The sequence below is a fragment of the Oncorhynchus tshawytscha genome, linkage group LG18 (assembly GCF_018296145.1).
Source record: "Oncorhynchus tshawytscha isolate Ot180627B linkage group LG18, Otsh_v2.0, whole genome shotgun sequence".
NCBI lineage: Eukaryota > Metazoa > Chordata > Actinopteri > Salmoniformes > Salmonidae > Oncorhynchus > Oncorhynchus tshawytscha.
The window spans coordinates 32,755,442-32,772,483 of record NC_056446.1 but is presented as its reverse complement, the minus strand read 5'-3'; the positions used below and the strand labels follow the sequence as shown (position 1 = coordinate 32,772,483).

The window sequence follows — 17,042 nt, the reverse complement described above, 5'->3', positions numbered from 1 at the left end:
GAATTGTTAGTTAGATTACTTGTTGGATTATTACTGCATTGTCGGAACTAGAAGCACAAGCATTTCGCTACACTCGCATTAACATCTGCTAACCATGTGTATGTGACAAATAAAATTTGATTTGATTTGATTTGTTCTGTTTTTTAAAGTGACCAGTGATTTCAAGTCTATGAAAAAGACAGCAGCCTCTATACATAGACACTACATGTCTGAGATAATTGTCCAATCACACAACATGTCTGAGATGGGTGTCCAATCACACTACATGTCTGAGATGGGTGTCCAATCACACTACATGTCTGAGATAAGTGTCCAATCACACTACATGTCTGAGATGGGTGTCCAATCACACTACATGTCTGAGATGGGTGTCCAATCACACTACATGTCTGAGATAGGTGTCCAATCACACTACATGTCTGAGATAGGTGTCAAAACCCAACAAATGATAGCAGTGTATGATAACTATGTTGTAACATTATGGACTATGGGAAGTGGAGTGTATTTGTGTTTATTGATCAATTCGTGCCTCTGTCCCCAGTTCATAAGCTGCGACCAGGAGACATCAAGGTGGTGGCAGCACTGGGAGACTCAAACACGGTAAGTGTCTGTATGCATGTGCCTGCATCCGTGCATGTGTGCATGTAGAACAAAACTTGCCTGTCAGACTTTTATATTATCCTTTGTGCTGAGAGGACATATTCTTTACATGGTGGGTTGTTCATGTGCCTTTGTTGTCATCTGTTTGCAGGCAGCAGTTGGAGCCAAGGCAAAGAATGTGTTGCAGCTCAACACGCAGTACAAAGGAGTGTCATGGAGGTACAGTGTATTTGGAAAGTATTCAGACCCATTTTTCCAAATGTTGTTACGTTACAGGCATATTCTAAAATTTATTAAATTGTTTTTCCCCCTCATAAATCTACACACATAAATTTCCATAATGACAATGCAAAAACAGGTCTTTAGACATTTTGGCAAATATATTAAAAATAAAACAGAAAAACCTTATTTACATAAGTATTCAGAACCTTTGCTATGAGAAAGTACTGTACATACATTCATTAATAAATCATGCACCAACATAGTCCAAATGCACAGCATACATGTTATGGACCACTTGCAGAGCACATTGATACTGCCAGATTGTTTGAACACTGGTCAACAGGGAAATGGACTAAATGTGTGTGTATTTCTGCAGCATCGGAGGAGATCAGGCCTTGGACACTGTCACCACACTACCAAGTGAGTCACTATTTTCTCTTGTCTCTCTCATCCTATTGGCTCATCTTATCTGCCCATTAAAATTATCCAAATGAGCCATAACTTCACATATGACTATTTCTGTAACATTGTTGGAGAAAGGCTGCAATGAATACATAGGAGGTTGGTGGCACCTTAATTGGGGAGAACGGGCTCATGTTAATGACTGGAGCGGAATTAGTGGAATGGTATCAAATACATGTTTTTGCTCTGTTCTGGACATTATTAAGAGCTGTTCTCCCCTCAGCAACCTCCTGTGAATGAATACACAGTGCAAATGATTTTGTAGATTTTCAGCATTTACAGATACATCCATAAGATGGCAGTCTCAGCATATGATCTCATGACATTCCTCTGGAGTGCAGCCTCCTTGCATAGAGGAAACATGGTTCATCCAGCTGGCAGCGCTCTCTCTGTAATAAAGCTAAAATGGACCATTTGATAATGAAACGTCTGCTTATTTTCCAGCTCTAGTTTTTTTTCTCTCTCTCTCTCAGACATCCTGAAGAAATTCAACCCTTCCCTCTATGGCTTCTCCAAGGGTCAGGGCTTCCTGCAGAATAGTGGCTTCAACATGGCGGTGCCTGGAGCCAAGGCCTTGTGAGTAGAGAGATAAGATTAGACCTCTCTGTGCCCTCATCCACTCACTGTCCTCTTTTTCCAGTAACACTATTTCCAATCCTCTTTTTTTTTTAAGTATCATCACCTCCCCATCAGTTTCTCCTGTCCTGTCTTCTCATTTGAACAAAGTCATAATAAACACTAAAGCAAACGTTTCTTTGTCTCTTCTAGTGAGATCCCAGCCCAAGTCCAAACTCTCATCAAGGCCATGAAAGATGACGAGGTGAGACTGGTCTATGCCCCATTGGCACCTATTCCCTACATAGTGCACTACTTTTGACCAGAGCTCTATGGGCCCTGGTCAAAAGTGGTGCACTACATAGGGGACAGGGTGCCGTTTGGGATGCAAGCCTCTTCCATGACTCTATCACTGTGTTGAATAGTTATATTGGACTCAGTTTCTAAGGATAATGACATATTGTTGTATTATGAGTGTATGATCATCTATAGCTACAGTATGTCTCTCTTGTCATTGTCTCCCTCTTTATACGCACACAGAAGGTGCATTTTGAACATGATTGGAAGCTAGTGACCTTATTCGTTGGCGCCAGAGATCTTTGTGATTATTGCATGGACCAGGTATGTAATTCTTATCTTAAAGTCAAACATACAGTGGACAATTATTATAATTTTAATAGTGGTAGTGTCCAAAAATAGTATTTAAAAAAGTGTTATTTATTCTCTACTTTACACAGAACAACCTTACACCCAAGAACTACAGTGAGAATCTGATGTTGAGCTTGGACATGCTGTACAAAGAGGTTAGTGATGGAAGGCTTGGTGTTCAGAACCATTTTCAGAATTTTAAGATCTTAAGCCAAATATCATGCCATCTCCCTCCATCTCTCTCTAAGGTACCGAGGGTAATGGTCAATGTTGTCGAGGTTCTGGAGATGGATCCATTGAGGAGAGTGACTAAGGATGCTCTGGTCTGCACCCTTATGCAGAGGTTTGTATGAAAACTCCCCATTTCCCTACGAAGACGGTAGCTACACCCACTGCATCATATGCCTGTAGAATATGTATATTCACAGCGTTAGTGAATGTTTTCCGTTCAAGTGTCTTTGTTATGCACAGAAATGCTTGCCCCTGCTTTTTCAACCCTGAAGAGAACTCTCCTGAGCTTACAGAGGTCAATCGGATCAACCAGGAATACCAGGTAAGGGCAGAACAGGGTCTGAACACAGGAGGTTGGTGGCACCTTAATTGGGGAGGACGGGCTCATTAAAAAATATATATATATATATTTCACCTTTATTTAACCAGGTAGGCTAGTTGAGAACAAGTTCTCATTTACAACTGCGACCTGGCCAAGATAAAGCAAAGCAGTTCGACACATACAACAACACAGAGTTACACATGGAATAAACAAACATACAGTCAATAATACAGAAGAAAAAGTCTATATACAGTGTGTGCATATGAGGTAGGATAAGGGAGGTAAGGCAATAAATAGGCCATGGTGGCGAAGTAATTACAATATAGCAATTAAACACTGGAATGGTAGATGTGCAGAAGATGTATGTGCAAGTAGAGATATTGGGATGCAAAGGAGCAAGATAAATAAATAAATACAGTATGGGGATGAGGTAGTTGGTTGGGCTTTTCACAGATGGGCTATGTACAGGTGCAGTGATCTGTGAGATGTTATGACAGCTGGTGCTTAAAGCTAGTGAGGGAGATATGAGTCTCCAGCTTCAGTGATTTTTGCAGTTCGTTCCAGTCATTGGCAGCAGAGAACTGGAAGGAAAGGCGTCCAAAGGAGGTGTTGGCTTTGGGGGTGACCAGTGAGATATACCTGCTGGAGCGCGTGCTACGGGTGGGTGCTGCTATGGTGACCAGTGAGCTGAGATAAGGCGGGGCTTTACCTAGCAGAGACTTGTAGATGACCTGGAGCCAGTGGGTTTGGCGACGAGTATGAAGAGAGGGCCAGCCAACGAAACCGTACAGGTCGCAGTGGTGGGTAGTATATGGGGCTTTGGTGACAAAATGGATGGCACTGTGATAGACTGCATCCAATTTGTTGAGTAGAGTGTTGGAGGCTATTTTGTAAATGACATCGCCAAAGTCGAGGATCGGTAGGATGGTCAGTTTTACGAGGGTATGTTTGGCAGCATGAGCGAAGGATGCTTGTTGTGAAATAGGAAGCCGATTCTAGATTTAATTTTGGATTGGAGATGCTTAATTTAAGTCTGGAAGGAGAGTTTACAGTCTAACCAGACACCTAGGTATTTGTAGTTGTCCACATATTCTAAGTCAGAACCGTCCAGAGTAGTGACGCTGGACGGGCGGGCAGGTGCAGGCAGCGATCGGTTGAAGAGCATGCATTTAGTTTTACTTGCATTTAAGAGCAGTTGGAGGCCACGGAAGGAGAGTTGCATGGTATTGAAGCTCGTCTGGAGGTTAGTTAACAAAGTGTCCAAAGAAGGGCCAGAGGTATACAGAATGGTGTCATCTGTGTAGAGGTGGATCAGAGAATCACCAGCAGCAAGAGCGACATCATTGATGTATACAGAGAAGAGAGTCGGCCTGAGAATTTAACCCTGTGGCACCCCCATAGAGACTGCCAGAAATCCGGACAACAGGCCCCCCTCCGATTTGACACACTGAACTCTATCAGAGAAGTAGTTGGTGAACCAGGTGAGGCAATCATTTGAGAAACCAAGGCTGTTGAGTCTGCCAATAAGAATGTGGTGATTGACAGAGTCGAAAGCCTTGGCCAGGTCGATGAATACGGCTGCACAGTAATGTCTCTTATTGATGCAAGCGGCAACGGTGAGAGACTTGTTTCTGGAAAGATGGATTTTTAAAAGTAGAAGCTCGTATTGTTTGGGTACAGACCTGGATAGTAAGACAGAACTGGTAATGGCTGGAGTGGAATGGTTTTAAATACATTCCACATGGTTTCCATGTGTTTGATGCCATTCCATTTACTCCGTTCCACCACTTATTATGAGCCGTCCTCCCCTCAGCAGCTTCAACTGGGTCTGAACTACCATTCTGAACAACTGGGATTTTAACTCTATAAGGAATTGTCATGTGTTACTGGTATGTAAGGTCTTGGCCAATGTTCCAATGTGTGGAGTAAAGTGTGTTACTCACAGATACATGAGTTCTACAGGTAAAGATACAGGCATTCAATGTGATCAGATCAATCTTGTGTAACTCTACAATACTTAACATTCTCTCTTTGTTCGCTCTACTCTCTCTGTGCTTCTGTCCAGATGGAGACTGAGCGACTGGTCTCTGGGGGGCACTATGATGGGCGAGAGGACTTCACTGTCGTCGTACAACCCTACTTCCGAAACGCCTTTGTCCCTTTCATTGGGGTGAGTGTGGTTTAACTGCACACACACGCACACATGCACACACGCACGTGCAAGCAAAGACACACACACACACACATTGACACTGTTCTTTTGTCTCCACAGGATGGGAAGCCTGACTTGAGTTTCTTCTCGGTGGACTGTTTCCACATCAGTGAGCGAGCACACGCTGAGATGGCCATCGCTCTCTGGAACAACATGGTGAGGACAGTCACTTAGAGAGTAGTCCAGTCCCAGATCTGTTTGTTGGGGAATGCAAAAGGAGAAGGAAGTGTGCGACATTAAAAAGGGCACTTACAACAAGAAAAGGAATGTACACTAATGTCAGATATGGAACTAATCAGATTTTGTGTGATTATACAACATGAAATTCAACACTTGTTGCATTGCCAACTCCTATGGTCGTTGTCAAGACAACACCCACAGATCTGGGACCAGGCTGCATAGAGTGCACTCTGAGACATAACTCACAACACATGAGGTATGGCCATAGCATTTTGTGTTTATGTAGGTTACAACACATGAGGTATGACCATAGTATTTCATGTTTATGTAGGTTACAACACATGAGGTATGGCCATAGTATTTCATGTTTATGTAGGTCACAACACATGAGCTATGGCCATAGTATTTCATGTTTATGTAGGCCACAACACATGAGGTATGACCATAGTATTTCATGTTTATGTAGGTTACAACACATGAGGTATGGCCATAGTATTTCATGTTTATGTAGGTTACAACACATGAGGTATGGCCATAGTATTTCATGTTTATGTAGGTTACAACACATGAGGTATGGCCATAGCATTTTGTGTTTATGTAGGTTACAACACAAGAGCTATGGCCATAGTATTTCATGTTTATGCATGCTTTTCAACCGTTCGCTGCCCGCACCCGCCCGCCCGACTAACATCACTACTCTGGACGGTTCTGACTTAAAATATGCGGACAACTACAAATACCTAGGTGTCTGGCTAGACTGTAAACTCTCCTTCCAGACTCACATTAAACATCTCCAATGCAAAATTAAATCTAGAATCAGCCTCCTATTTCGCAAAACAAAGCCTCCTTCACTCATGCCGCCAAACATACCCTCGTAAAACTGACTATCCTACCGATCCTCGACTTCGGCGATGTCATTTACAAAATAGCTTCCAACACTCTACTCAGCAAACTGGATGCAGTCTATCACAGTGCCATCTGTTTTGTCACCAAAGCCCCTTATTTTTTATTTTTTAAATTTTATTTCACCTTTATTTAACCAGGTAGGCTAGTTGAGAACAAGTTCTCATTTGCAACTGCGACCTGGCCAAGATAAAGCATAGCAGTTTGACACATACAACAACACAGAGTTACACATGGAATAAACAAAAACATACTGTCATTAATACAGTAGAAAAAAAGAAAACAAAAAGTCTATATACAGTTAGTGCAAATGAGGTAAGATAAGGGAGTTAAGGCAATGAATAGGCCATGGTGGCGAAGTAATTACAATATAGCAATTAAACACTGGAATGGTGGGTGTGCAGAAGATGAATGTGCAAGTAGAGATACTTTGGTGCAAATGAGCAAGACAAATAAATAAATACAGTATGGGAATGAGGTAGATAGATGGGCTGTTTACAGATGGGCTATGTACAGGTGCAGTGATGAGGGACATATGAGTCTCAAGATTCAGTGATTTTTGCAGTTCGTTCCAGTCATTGGCAGCAGAGAACTGGAAGGAAAGTCAACCAAAGGGGGAATTGGCTTTGGGGGTGACCAGTGAGATATACCTGCTGGAGCGGGTGCTACGAGTGGGTGCTGCTATGGTGACCAGTGAGCTGAGATAAGGGGGGGCTTTACCTAGCAGAGACTTGTAGATAACCTGTAGCCAGTGGGTTTGGCCACGAGTATGAAGCGAGGGCCAACCAACGAGAGCGTACAGGTCGCAGTGGTGGTTAGTGTATGGGGCTTTGGTGACAAAACGGATTGCACTGTGATAGACTGCATCCAATTTGTTGTGTAGAGTGTTGGAGGCTATTTTGTAAATTACATCGCCAAAATCGAGGATCGGTTGGATGGTCAGTTTTACGAGGGTATGTTTGGCAGCATGAGTGAAGGATGCTTTGTTGCGATGTAGGTAGCCAATTCTAGATTTAATTTTGGATTAGAGATGCTTAATGTGAGTCTGGAAGGAGAGTTTACAGTCTAACCAGACACCTAGGTATTTGTAATTGTCCACGTATTCTAAATCAGAGCCGTCAGGAGTAGTGATGCTGGACGGACGGGCAGGTGAGGGCAGTGATTGATTGAATAGCATGCATTTAGTTTTACTTGCATTTAAGAGCAGTTGGAGGCCACGGAAGGAGAGTTGCATGGTATTGAAGCTCGTCTGGAGGTTAGTTAACACAGTGTCCAAAGAGGGGCCAGAAGTATCCAGAATGGTGTCGTCTGCGTAGAGGTGGATCAGAGAATAACCAGCAGCAAGCGCGACATCATTGATGTATACAGAGAAGAGAGTTGGCCAGAGGTCCGGACAACAGGCCCTCTGATTTGACACACTGAACTCTATCAGAGAAGTACTTGGTAAACCAGACGAGGCAATCATTTGAGAAACCAAGGCTGTCGAGTCTGCCAATAAGAATGTGGTGATTGACAGAGTCGAAAGCCTTAGCCAGGTCGATGAATACAGCTGCACAGTAATGTCTCTTATCAATGGCGGTTATGATGTCGTTTAGGACCTTGAGCGTGGCTGAGGTGCACCCATGACCAGCTCGGAAACCAGATTGCGTAGCGGAGAATGTATGGTGGGATTCGAAATGGACGGTCATCTGTTTGTTAACTTGGCTTTCGGAGACCTTAGAAAGACAGGGTAGGATAGATATAGGTTAGCAGTTTGGGTCTAGAGTGTCTCCCCCTTTGAAGAGGGGGATGACTGCGGCAGCTTTCCAATCTTTGGGAATCTCAGACGGTACGAAAGAGAGATTGAACAGGCTAGTAATAGGAGTTGCAACAATTTCGGCAGATAATTTTTGAAAGAGAGGGTCCAGATTGTCTAGCCCGGGCTGATTTGTAGGGGTCCAGATTTTGCAACTCTTTCAGAACATCAGCTATCTGGATTTGGGTGAAGGAGAAATGGTGGGGGCTTTGGCGGGTTGCTGTGGAGGGTGCCAAGCAGTTGACCGGGGTAGGGTTAGCCAGGTGGAAAGCATGGCCAGCCGTAGAGAAATGGTTATTGAAATTCTCAATTACAGTGGATTTATCTGTGGTGACAGTGTTTCCTAGCCTCAGAGCAGTGGGCAGCTGGGAGGAGGTGCTCTTATTCTCAATGGACTTTACAGTGTCCCAGAACTTTTTGGAGTTTGTACTACAGGATGCAAATTTATGTTTGAAAAAGCTAGCCTTAGCTTTCCTAACTGCCTGTGTATATTTGTTCCTAACTTCCCGGATAAGTTGCATATCCCGGGGCTATACGATGCTAATGCAGAACACCACAGGATGTTTTTGTGCTGGTCAAGGGCAGACAGGTCTGGAGTTAACCAAGGACTATATCTATTCCTAGGTCAACATTTTTTGAATGGGGCATGCTTATTAAAGATGGTGAGGAAGGCACTTTTAAAGAATAACCAGGCATCCTCTACTGACGGGATGAGGTCAGTGTCATTCCAGGATACCCCGGCCAGGTCGATTAGAAAGGCCTGCTCGCCTAAGTGTTTTAGGGAGCGTTTGACAGTGATGAGGGGTGGTCGTTTGGTCGCAGACCCATTTCGGATGCAGGCAAAAAGGCAGTGATCGCTGAGATCTTGATTGAAAACAGCAGAGGTGTATTTGGAGGGCGAGTTAGTTAGGATGATATCTATGAGGGTGCCCGTGTTTACGGATTTGGGGTTGTACCTGGTAGGTTCATTGATCATTTGTGTGACATTGAGGGCATCAAGCTTAGATTGTAGGATGGCCGGGGTGTTAAGCATGTCCCAGTTTAGGTCACCTAGCAGCACGAGCTCTGAAGATAGATGGGGGGCAATCAGTTCACATATCGTGTCGAGGGCACAGCTGGGGGCAGAAGGTGGTCTATAGCAAGCAGCAACAGTGAGAGACTGGTTTCTGGAAAGGTGAATTTTTAGAAGTAGAAGCTCGAATTGTTTGGGTACAGACTTGGATATTAATACAGAACTCTGCAGGCTATCTTTGCAGTAGATTGCAACAACGCCCCCTTTGGCAGTTCTATCTTGGCGGAAAATGTTAAAGTTAGGGATGGAGATGTCAGGGTTTTTGGTGGTTTTCCTAAGCCAGGATTCAGACACGGCTATGACATCCGGTTGGCAGAGTGTGTTAAAGCAGTGAGTAAAACATACTTAGAGAGGAGGCTTCTAATGTTAACGTGCATGAAACCAAGGCTTTTATGGTTACAGATGTCAACAAATGAGAGCACCTGGGGAGTGGGAGTGGAGCTAGGCACTGCAGGACCTGGATTAACCTCTACATCACCAGAGGAACAGAGGAGAAGTAGGTTAAGGGTACGGCTAAAGGCTATACGAACTGGCCGTCTAGCACGTTTGGAACAGAGAGTAAAAGGAGCAGGTTTCTGGGCACGATAGCATAGATTCAAGGCATAGTGTATAAACAAAGGTAAGGTAGGATGTGAGTTCATTGGAGGTAACCCTAGGCATTGAGTAATGATGAGAGAGATATAGTCTCTAGAGACGTTTAAACCAGGTGATGTCATCGCATATGTAGGAGGTGGAACAACATGGTTGGTTAAGGCATATTGAGCAGGGCTAGAGGCTCTACAGTGAAATAAGACAGTAATCACTAACCAGGACAGTAATGGACGAGGCATGTTGATATTAGAAAGAGGCATGCGTAGCCAAGTGAAACATATGGGTCCAGTGAGTGGTTGGGCTGGCTGGGGACACAGCGATTCAGACAGTTAGCATGCCTGTGCTAACAAGCTAGCAGATAGTAGGCCGGGGGCAACAAGCTAGCAGTTAGTAGGCCGGGGCCAACAAGCTAGCAGAAGGGCCTTTGGGGGACGTCGCAATGGAGGTAAGTCCGTTTTTGCCTCTTCTTGCGGTGACGACGATAGACCAGTCGTGGAATTAGTAGGGTTCCAAGTAGCTCTAGGTAGCTATCAGGCCGTGGTTAGCAGAATGGGCCTTCAGAGGACGTCGCGCCTGAGGGGCCTGTTAGAATCCTCGGGCAGATTATGTCGCTATTCCAGTTGTAGAGGATCGGCGGGGTTCCTTGCCCCGTACCGGCAGTATAGTTACTTACAGGATAGTTACTTCCGGCGCCGACAGAGATGGCCGCCTCGCTTCGCGTTCCTAGGAAACTATGCAGTTTTTTGTTTTTTTACGTGTTATTTCTTACACTAGTACCCCAGGTCATCTTAGGTTTCTTTACATACAGCCGACAAGAACTACTGAATATAAGATCAGCGTCAACTCACCATCAGTACGACCAAGAATATGTTTTTCGCGACGCGGATCCTGTGTTCTGCCTTACAACCAGTGTAACCGAGTGGATCACATGCAGCGACCAAAAAAAAAAAAACGACTCAGAAAAAGAGGGAAACGAAGCGGTCTTCTGGTCAGACTCCGGAGACGGGCACATCGTGCACCACTCCCTAGCATTCTTCTTGCCAATGTCCAGTCTCTTGACAACAAGGTTGATGAAATCCGAGCAAGGGTAGCATTCCAGAGGGACATCAGAGACTGTAACGTTCTCTGCTTCACGGAAACATGGCTAACTGGAGAGACGCAATCCGAAGCGGTGCAGCCAGCGGGTTTCTCCACGCATCGCGCCGACAGAAACAAACATCTTTCTGGTAAGAAGAGGGGCGGGGGCGTATGTCTTATGGCCAACGTGACATGGTGTGATGAAAGAAACATACAGGAACTCAAATCCTTCTGTTCACCTGATTTAGAATTCCTCACAATCAAATGTAGACCGCATTATCTACCAAGAGAATTCTCTTCGATTATAATCACAGCCGTATATATCCCCCAAGCAGACACATCGATGGCTCTGAACGAACTTTATTTAACTCTCTGCAAACTGGAAACGATTTATCCGGAGGCTGCATTCATTGTAGCTGGGGATTTTAACAAGGCTAATCTGAAAACAAGACTCCCTAAATTTTATCAGCATATCGATTGCGCAACCAGGGGTGGAAAGACCCTGGATCATTGTTACTCTAACTTCCGCGACGCATATAAGGCCCTGCCCCGCCCCCCTTTCGGAAAAGCTGACCACGACTCCATTTTGTTGATCCCTGCCTACAGACAGAAACTAAAACAAGAAGCTCCCACGCTGAGGTCTGTCCAACGCTGGTCCGACCAAGCTGACTCCACACTCCAAGACTGCTTCCATCACGTGGACTGGGAGATGTTTCGTATTGCGTCAGACAACAACATTGACGAATACGCTGATTCGGTGTGCGAGTTCATTAGAACGTGCGTTGAAGATGTCGTTCCCATAGCAACGATTAAAACATTCCCTAACCAGAAACCGTGGATTGATGGCAGCATTCGTGTGAAACTGAAGGCACGAACCACTGCTTTTAATCAGGGCAAGGTGTCTGGTAACATGGCTGAATACAAACAGTGCAGCTATTCCCTCCGCAAGGCTATCAAACAAGCTAAGCGCCAGTACAGAGACAAAGTAGAATCTCAATTCAACGGCTCAGACACAAGAGGTATGTGGCAGGGTCTACAGTCAATCACGGACTACAGGAAGAAACCCAGCCCAGTCACGGACCAGGATGTCTTGCTCCCAGGCAGACTAAATAACTTTTTGCCCGCTTTGAGGACAATACAGTGCCACTGACACGGCCTGCAACGGAAACATGCGGTCTCTCCTTCACTGCAGCCGAAGTGAGTAAGACATTTAAACGTGTTAACCCTCGCAAGGCTGCAGGCCCAGACGGCATCCCCAGCCGCGCCCTCAGAGCATGCGCAGACCAGCTGGCCGGTGTGTTTACGGACATATTCAATCAATCCCTATACCAGTCTGCTGTTCCCACATGCTTCAAGAGGGCCACCATTGTTCCTGTTCCCAAGAAAGCTAAGGTAACTGAGCTAAACGACTACCGCCCCGTAGCACTCACATCCGTCATCATGAAGTGCTTTGAGAGACTAGTCAAGGACCATATCACCTCCACCCTACCTGACACCCTTGACCCACTCCAATTTGCTTACCGCCCAAATAGGTCCACAGACGATGCAATCTCAACCACACTGCACACTGCCCTAACCCATCTGGACAAGAGGAATACCTATGTGAGAATGCTGTTCATCGACTACAGCTCGGCATTCAACACCATAGTACCCTCCAAGCTCGTCATCAAGCTCGAGACCCTGGGTCTCGACCCCGCCCTCTGCAACTGGGTACTGGACTTCCTTCCTCCCCCAGGTGGTGAGGGTAGGCAACAACATCTCCTCCCCGCTGATCCTCAACACTGGGGCCCCACAAGGGTGCGTTCTGAGCCCTCTCCTGTACTCCCTGTTCACCCACGACTGCGTGGCCATGCACGCCTCCAACTCAATCATCAAGTTTGCGGACGACACAACAGTGGTAGGCTTGATTACCAACAACGACGAGACGGCCTACAGGGAGGAGGTGAGGGCCCTCGGAGTGTGGTGTCAGGAAAATAACCTCACACTCAACGTCAACAAAACTAAGGAGATGATTGTGGACTTCAGGAAACAGCAGAGGGAACACCCCCATCCACATCGATGGAACAGTAGTGGAGAGGGTAGCAAGTTTTAAGTTCCTCGGCATACACATCACAGACAAACTGAATTGGTCCACTCACACAGACAGCATCGTGAGGAAGGCGCAGCAGCGCCTCTTCAACCTCAGGAGGCTGAAGAAATTCGGCTTGTCACCAAAAGCACTCACAAACTTCTACAGATGCACAATCGAGAGCATCCTGGCGGGCTGTATCACCGCCTGGTATGGCAACTGCACCGCCCTCAACCGTAAGGCTCTCCAGAGGGTAGTGAGGTCTGCACAACGCATCACCGGGGCAAACTACCTGCCCTCCAGGACACCTACACCACCCGATGCTACAGGAAGGCCATAAAGATCATCAAGGACATCAACCACCCGAGCCACTGCCTGTTCACCCCGCTGCCATCCAGAAGGCGAGGTCAGTACAGGTGCATCAAAGCTGGGACCGAGAGACTGAAAAACAGCTTCTATCTCAAGGCCATCAGACTGTTAAACAGCCACCACTAACATTGAGTGGCTACTGCCAACACACTGTCAATGACACTGACTCTACTCCAGCCACTTTAATCATGGGAATTGATGGGAAATGATGTAAATATATCACTAGCCACTTTAAACAATGCTACCTTATATAATGTTACTTACCCTACATTGTTCATCTCATATGCATACGTTGATACTGTACTCTATATCATCGACTGCATCCTTATGTAATACATGTATCACTAGCCACTTTAACTATGCCACTTGGTTTACATACTTATCTCATATGTATATACTGTACTCGATATCATCTACTGTATCTTGCCTATGCTGCTCTGTACCATCACTCATTCATATATCCTTATGTACATATTCTTATCCCCTTACACTGTGTATGACAGTAGTTTTTTTGGAATTGTTAGTTAGATTACTTGCTCGTTATTACTGCATTGTCGGAACTAGAAGCACAAGCATTTCGCTACACTCGCATTAACATCTGCTAACCATGTGTATGTGACAAATAAAATTTGATTTGATTTGATTTGAGAAGGGGTCCGGATATTGTAGCCCAAGAATGGTGGTAGCCCAGGAGCCCTAGCCAGGCTAGCTTCAGGCTAATTGGTGCTTGCTCCCGGATGGAAACGCTAGCTAGGAGTAGTCACCCGGGATTGCAGTTAGCTAGTTGCGAAGATCCAGATGAAAATGTTCAGAGTTTGCGGTATGGAGAATCCGGGGATATGGGTAGAAAAATATATATATATGTCCGTTATGCTCTGGTTTGAGTCACGTTGTACGAACTGGTGAGAGCTTTCGGAGCTAAAGGTTAGCTGACCGCTAGCAGTGGTTTACTGGTAGTTAGCTGGCTAGCTTTAGTTTCGGGATTCCAGATCCGAAGTAAATAGAAATACTTATACCACCCACCACTGCAACCTGTATGCTCTAGTCGGCTGGCCCTCACTACATATTTGTCGCCAGACCCACTGGCTCCAGGTCATCTATAAGTCTATGCTAGGTAAAGCTCCGCCTTATCTCAGCTCACTGGTCACGATAACAACACCCACTCGTAGCATGCGCTCCAGCAGGTATATCTTACTGGTCGTACCCAAAGTCAACACCTCCTTTGGCCGCCTTTCCTTCCAGTTCTCTGCTGCCAATGACTGGAATGAATTGCAAAAATTGCTGAAGCTAGAGACTTATATTTCCCTCACTAACTTTAAACATCAGGTGTCTGAGCAGCTAACCGATCTCTGCAGCTGTACATAGCCCATCTGTAAATAGCCCACCCAAACTACCTACCTCATCCCCATATTGTTTTTATTTTATTTTCTGCTTTTTTGCACACCAGTATTTCTTCTTGCACATCATCATCTGCTCATCTATCACTCCAGTGTTATTTTGCTAAATTGTAATAACTTCGCTACAATGGCCTATTTATTGCCTTACCTCCTCACGCCATTTGCACACACTGTATATAGACTTTCTTTTTTTTCTATTGTGTTATTGACTGTTATTGACTCAACTAGCCTACCTGGTTCAATAAAGGTTCAATAAATTAAAATAAAAAAGGTTACCGCACATGAGGTATGACCATAGTATTTCATGTTTATGTAGGTCACAACACATGAGCTATGACCATAGTATTTCATGTTTATGTAGGTTACAACACATGAGCTATGGCCATAGTATTTCATGTTTATGTAGGTTTGTGGCCTGACAGCTGTAATATTTTGTTTTTACAGTTGGAGCCGGTGGGCAGGAAGCAGGTTTACAACAACTTCACATACGACCGCACCAAAATCAACTGTCCTTTTGAGGTATGTTAACATGAACACAACCTTTATTATGGAAAATTTTGGTCAGGTGTTTGCTGAAATGGCAATCAGTAAGTCAGTCTCGACAGTGCATGTGGGTTGTTGAGTGTGTTGGTTGAGCAGCAGTTATATCACCTACTGAAAGCTACTTCTTACAATGTAGCAGAACAAGATCTATTCTCATGTTAGTTTCCCTTAATCTGACATTTTCTCTCTTCTTTAGGATCAACCCTTCATCTTCACTAAGGTCAATAGCCTCCCAAGCCCACCTGTAACCCCCACCCCACCTGTCCCAAACCATGGCACCACCACCCCAAACCCTGTGACACAGTGTGACTCCTCCATGCCTGTGTGGGTGCCCGTGGTGCTTGGTATCACCGGCTTACTGATCGGCTGGGGAGTCACCTGGCTATTTATGTCCTGCAGAGAACGTCAGAGTAAGAGGAAAATGGTAGAGGGATTGATTGAGATGAAAGGAACTGGTTTCTAATGATATTCTGAGAGGGAGTTTGGAGTTGGTCACAAAGGCTTGAATACACACGCACAAGCGCACACACACACGAGTGTATAGCACTGTATCAAACAAACATATTTTATTTAAAGTATGTAATAGATGTGCTAATTGTTTTGTGAATACACACGGGTTATGGCATATTTTCTTCCTATGAATAAGGTGTGATTTGTACACCTTGCATTTCCTAAGAATGTACAATATTCCTTTGTATTTAAACAATAAACATTGTTGATGAACATTCCATTCAGCAACCGATAAATAAATACTTTCTTGTAGAGATTCTATTCCATAAGTCTGAGTGTGAAAATACAGTATAAAAATCATTTCCGTGACATGGACAATAGCTTAGTATTAACCAAAACCAATACATTTTCAGAAAATATGTCATCGGGTATTTCAATTGCATCAGGTGAACCCCTACAAATTACCAGGATGAGGTCAATGTAAACCAAGCGTATTGCAATAGAAATAGGAACAAACCATTGTCATGGAGGGGGCTAGGGTGGTTATTTCATTGAGGGGACAAAAGTAGTCTCACCCCTTCTTATTATACCTCAGTGGTCTCACCATTTTAATATTTGACAGAGCCACATACAAAAGGGAAAGTTATCAGTATCTGTGGTAGTGATATGAGGATCACAATAAAAGTAATGGACTGGTTATATCACCGAATTATGTTGTTAAAACTTGTTAGGGAGGATGTTCCTGTGGCGGGATCAAATCAGCGGATATTTTAGAGCACCACCGAAAGTTTTCGATAAAACTCAAACTTTCATTAAAACACACATACAAGGTACTGAATTAAAGCTACACTCGTTGTGAATCTAGCCACCAAGTCAGATTTGTAAAATGCTTTTCGGCGAAAGCATGAGAAGCTAATATCTGATAGCATACACCCCCCAGAATACCAGACCGTCAACAAAACAACAGATTTTGCGGTAGCCGGCGCTACCCAAAACGCAGAAATAAAATATAAAACATTCATTACCTTTGACGAGCTTCTTTCTTGGCACTCCTATATGTCACATAAACATCACAATTGGGTCTTTTTCCCGATTAAATCCGTCATTGTATACCCAAAATGTGATTTGCTGAAGACCGGTCTGATCCAGAAAAATGCCCCTTTACAAGACGCAACGTCACTTTTTAAAATTACAAAAGTTGCCTATATACTTTTACAAATCACTTCAAATTACTTTTCTAAACCAACTTTAGGTATTAATAAACGTTAATAATCTATTAAATTGATCACGGGGCGATCTGTATTCGATAGCAGCAAGTCTTGAAATCATCGTCCATGTTTTCACA

The 17,042-nt window shown here is 44.4% G+C and overlaps 1 protein-coding gene across 2 annotated transcripts in view; it reads left to right on the top strand.

Annotated features, from left to right (window-relative positions):
- LOC112217892 (phospholipase B1, membrane-associated-like) overlaps positions 1–15,975 on the top strand; it is a 37,468-nt gene extending 21,493 nt beyond the window's left edge. For both annotated transcript variants that reach the window (XM_042300960.1, XM_042300959.1), the window contains exons 30-42: positions 542–600; positions 752–819; positions 1,199–1,242; positions 1,758–1,860; positions 2,053–2,104; positions 2,380–2,460; positions 2,577–2,642; positions 2,736–2,830; positions 2,959–3,040; positions 5,106–5,210; positions 5,313–5,408; positions 15,149–15,223; positions 15,444–15,975. In XM_042300960.1, the coding sequence (XP_042156894.1) occupies positions 542–600; positions 752–819; positions 1,199–1,242; positions 1,758–1,860; positions 2,053–2,104; positions 2,380–2,460; positions 2,577–2,642; positions 2,736–2,830; positions 2,959–3,040; positions 5,106–5,210; positions 5,313–5,408; positions 15,149–15,223; positions 15,444–15,710 (1,193 nt within the window). In that variant the 3' untranslated portion in view covers positions 15,711–15,975. The remainder of the gene's footprint in view (positions 1–541; positions 601–751; positions 820–1,198; positions 1,243–1,757; positions 1,861–2,052; positions 2,105–2,379; positions 2,461–2,576; positions 2,643–2,735; positions 2,831–2,958; positions 3,041–5,105; positions 5,211–5,312; positions 5,409–15,148; positions 15,224–15,443) is intronic.
- Positions 15,976–17,042: the final 1,067 nt, after the last annotated feature.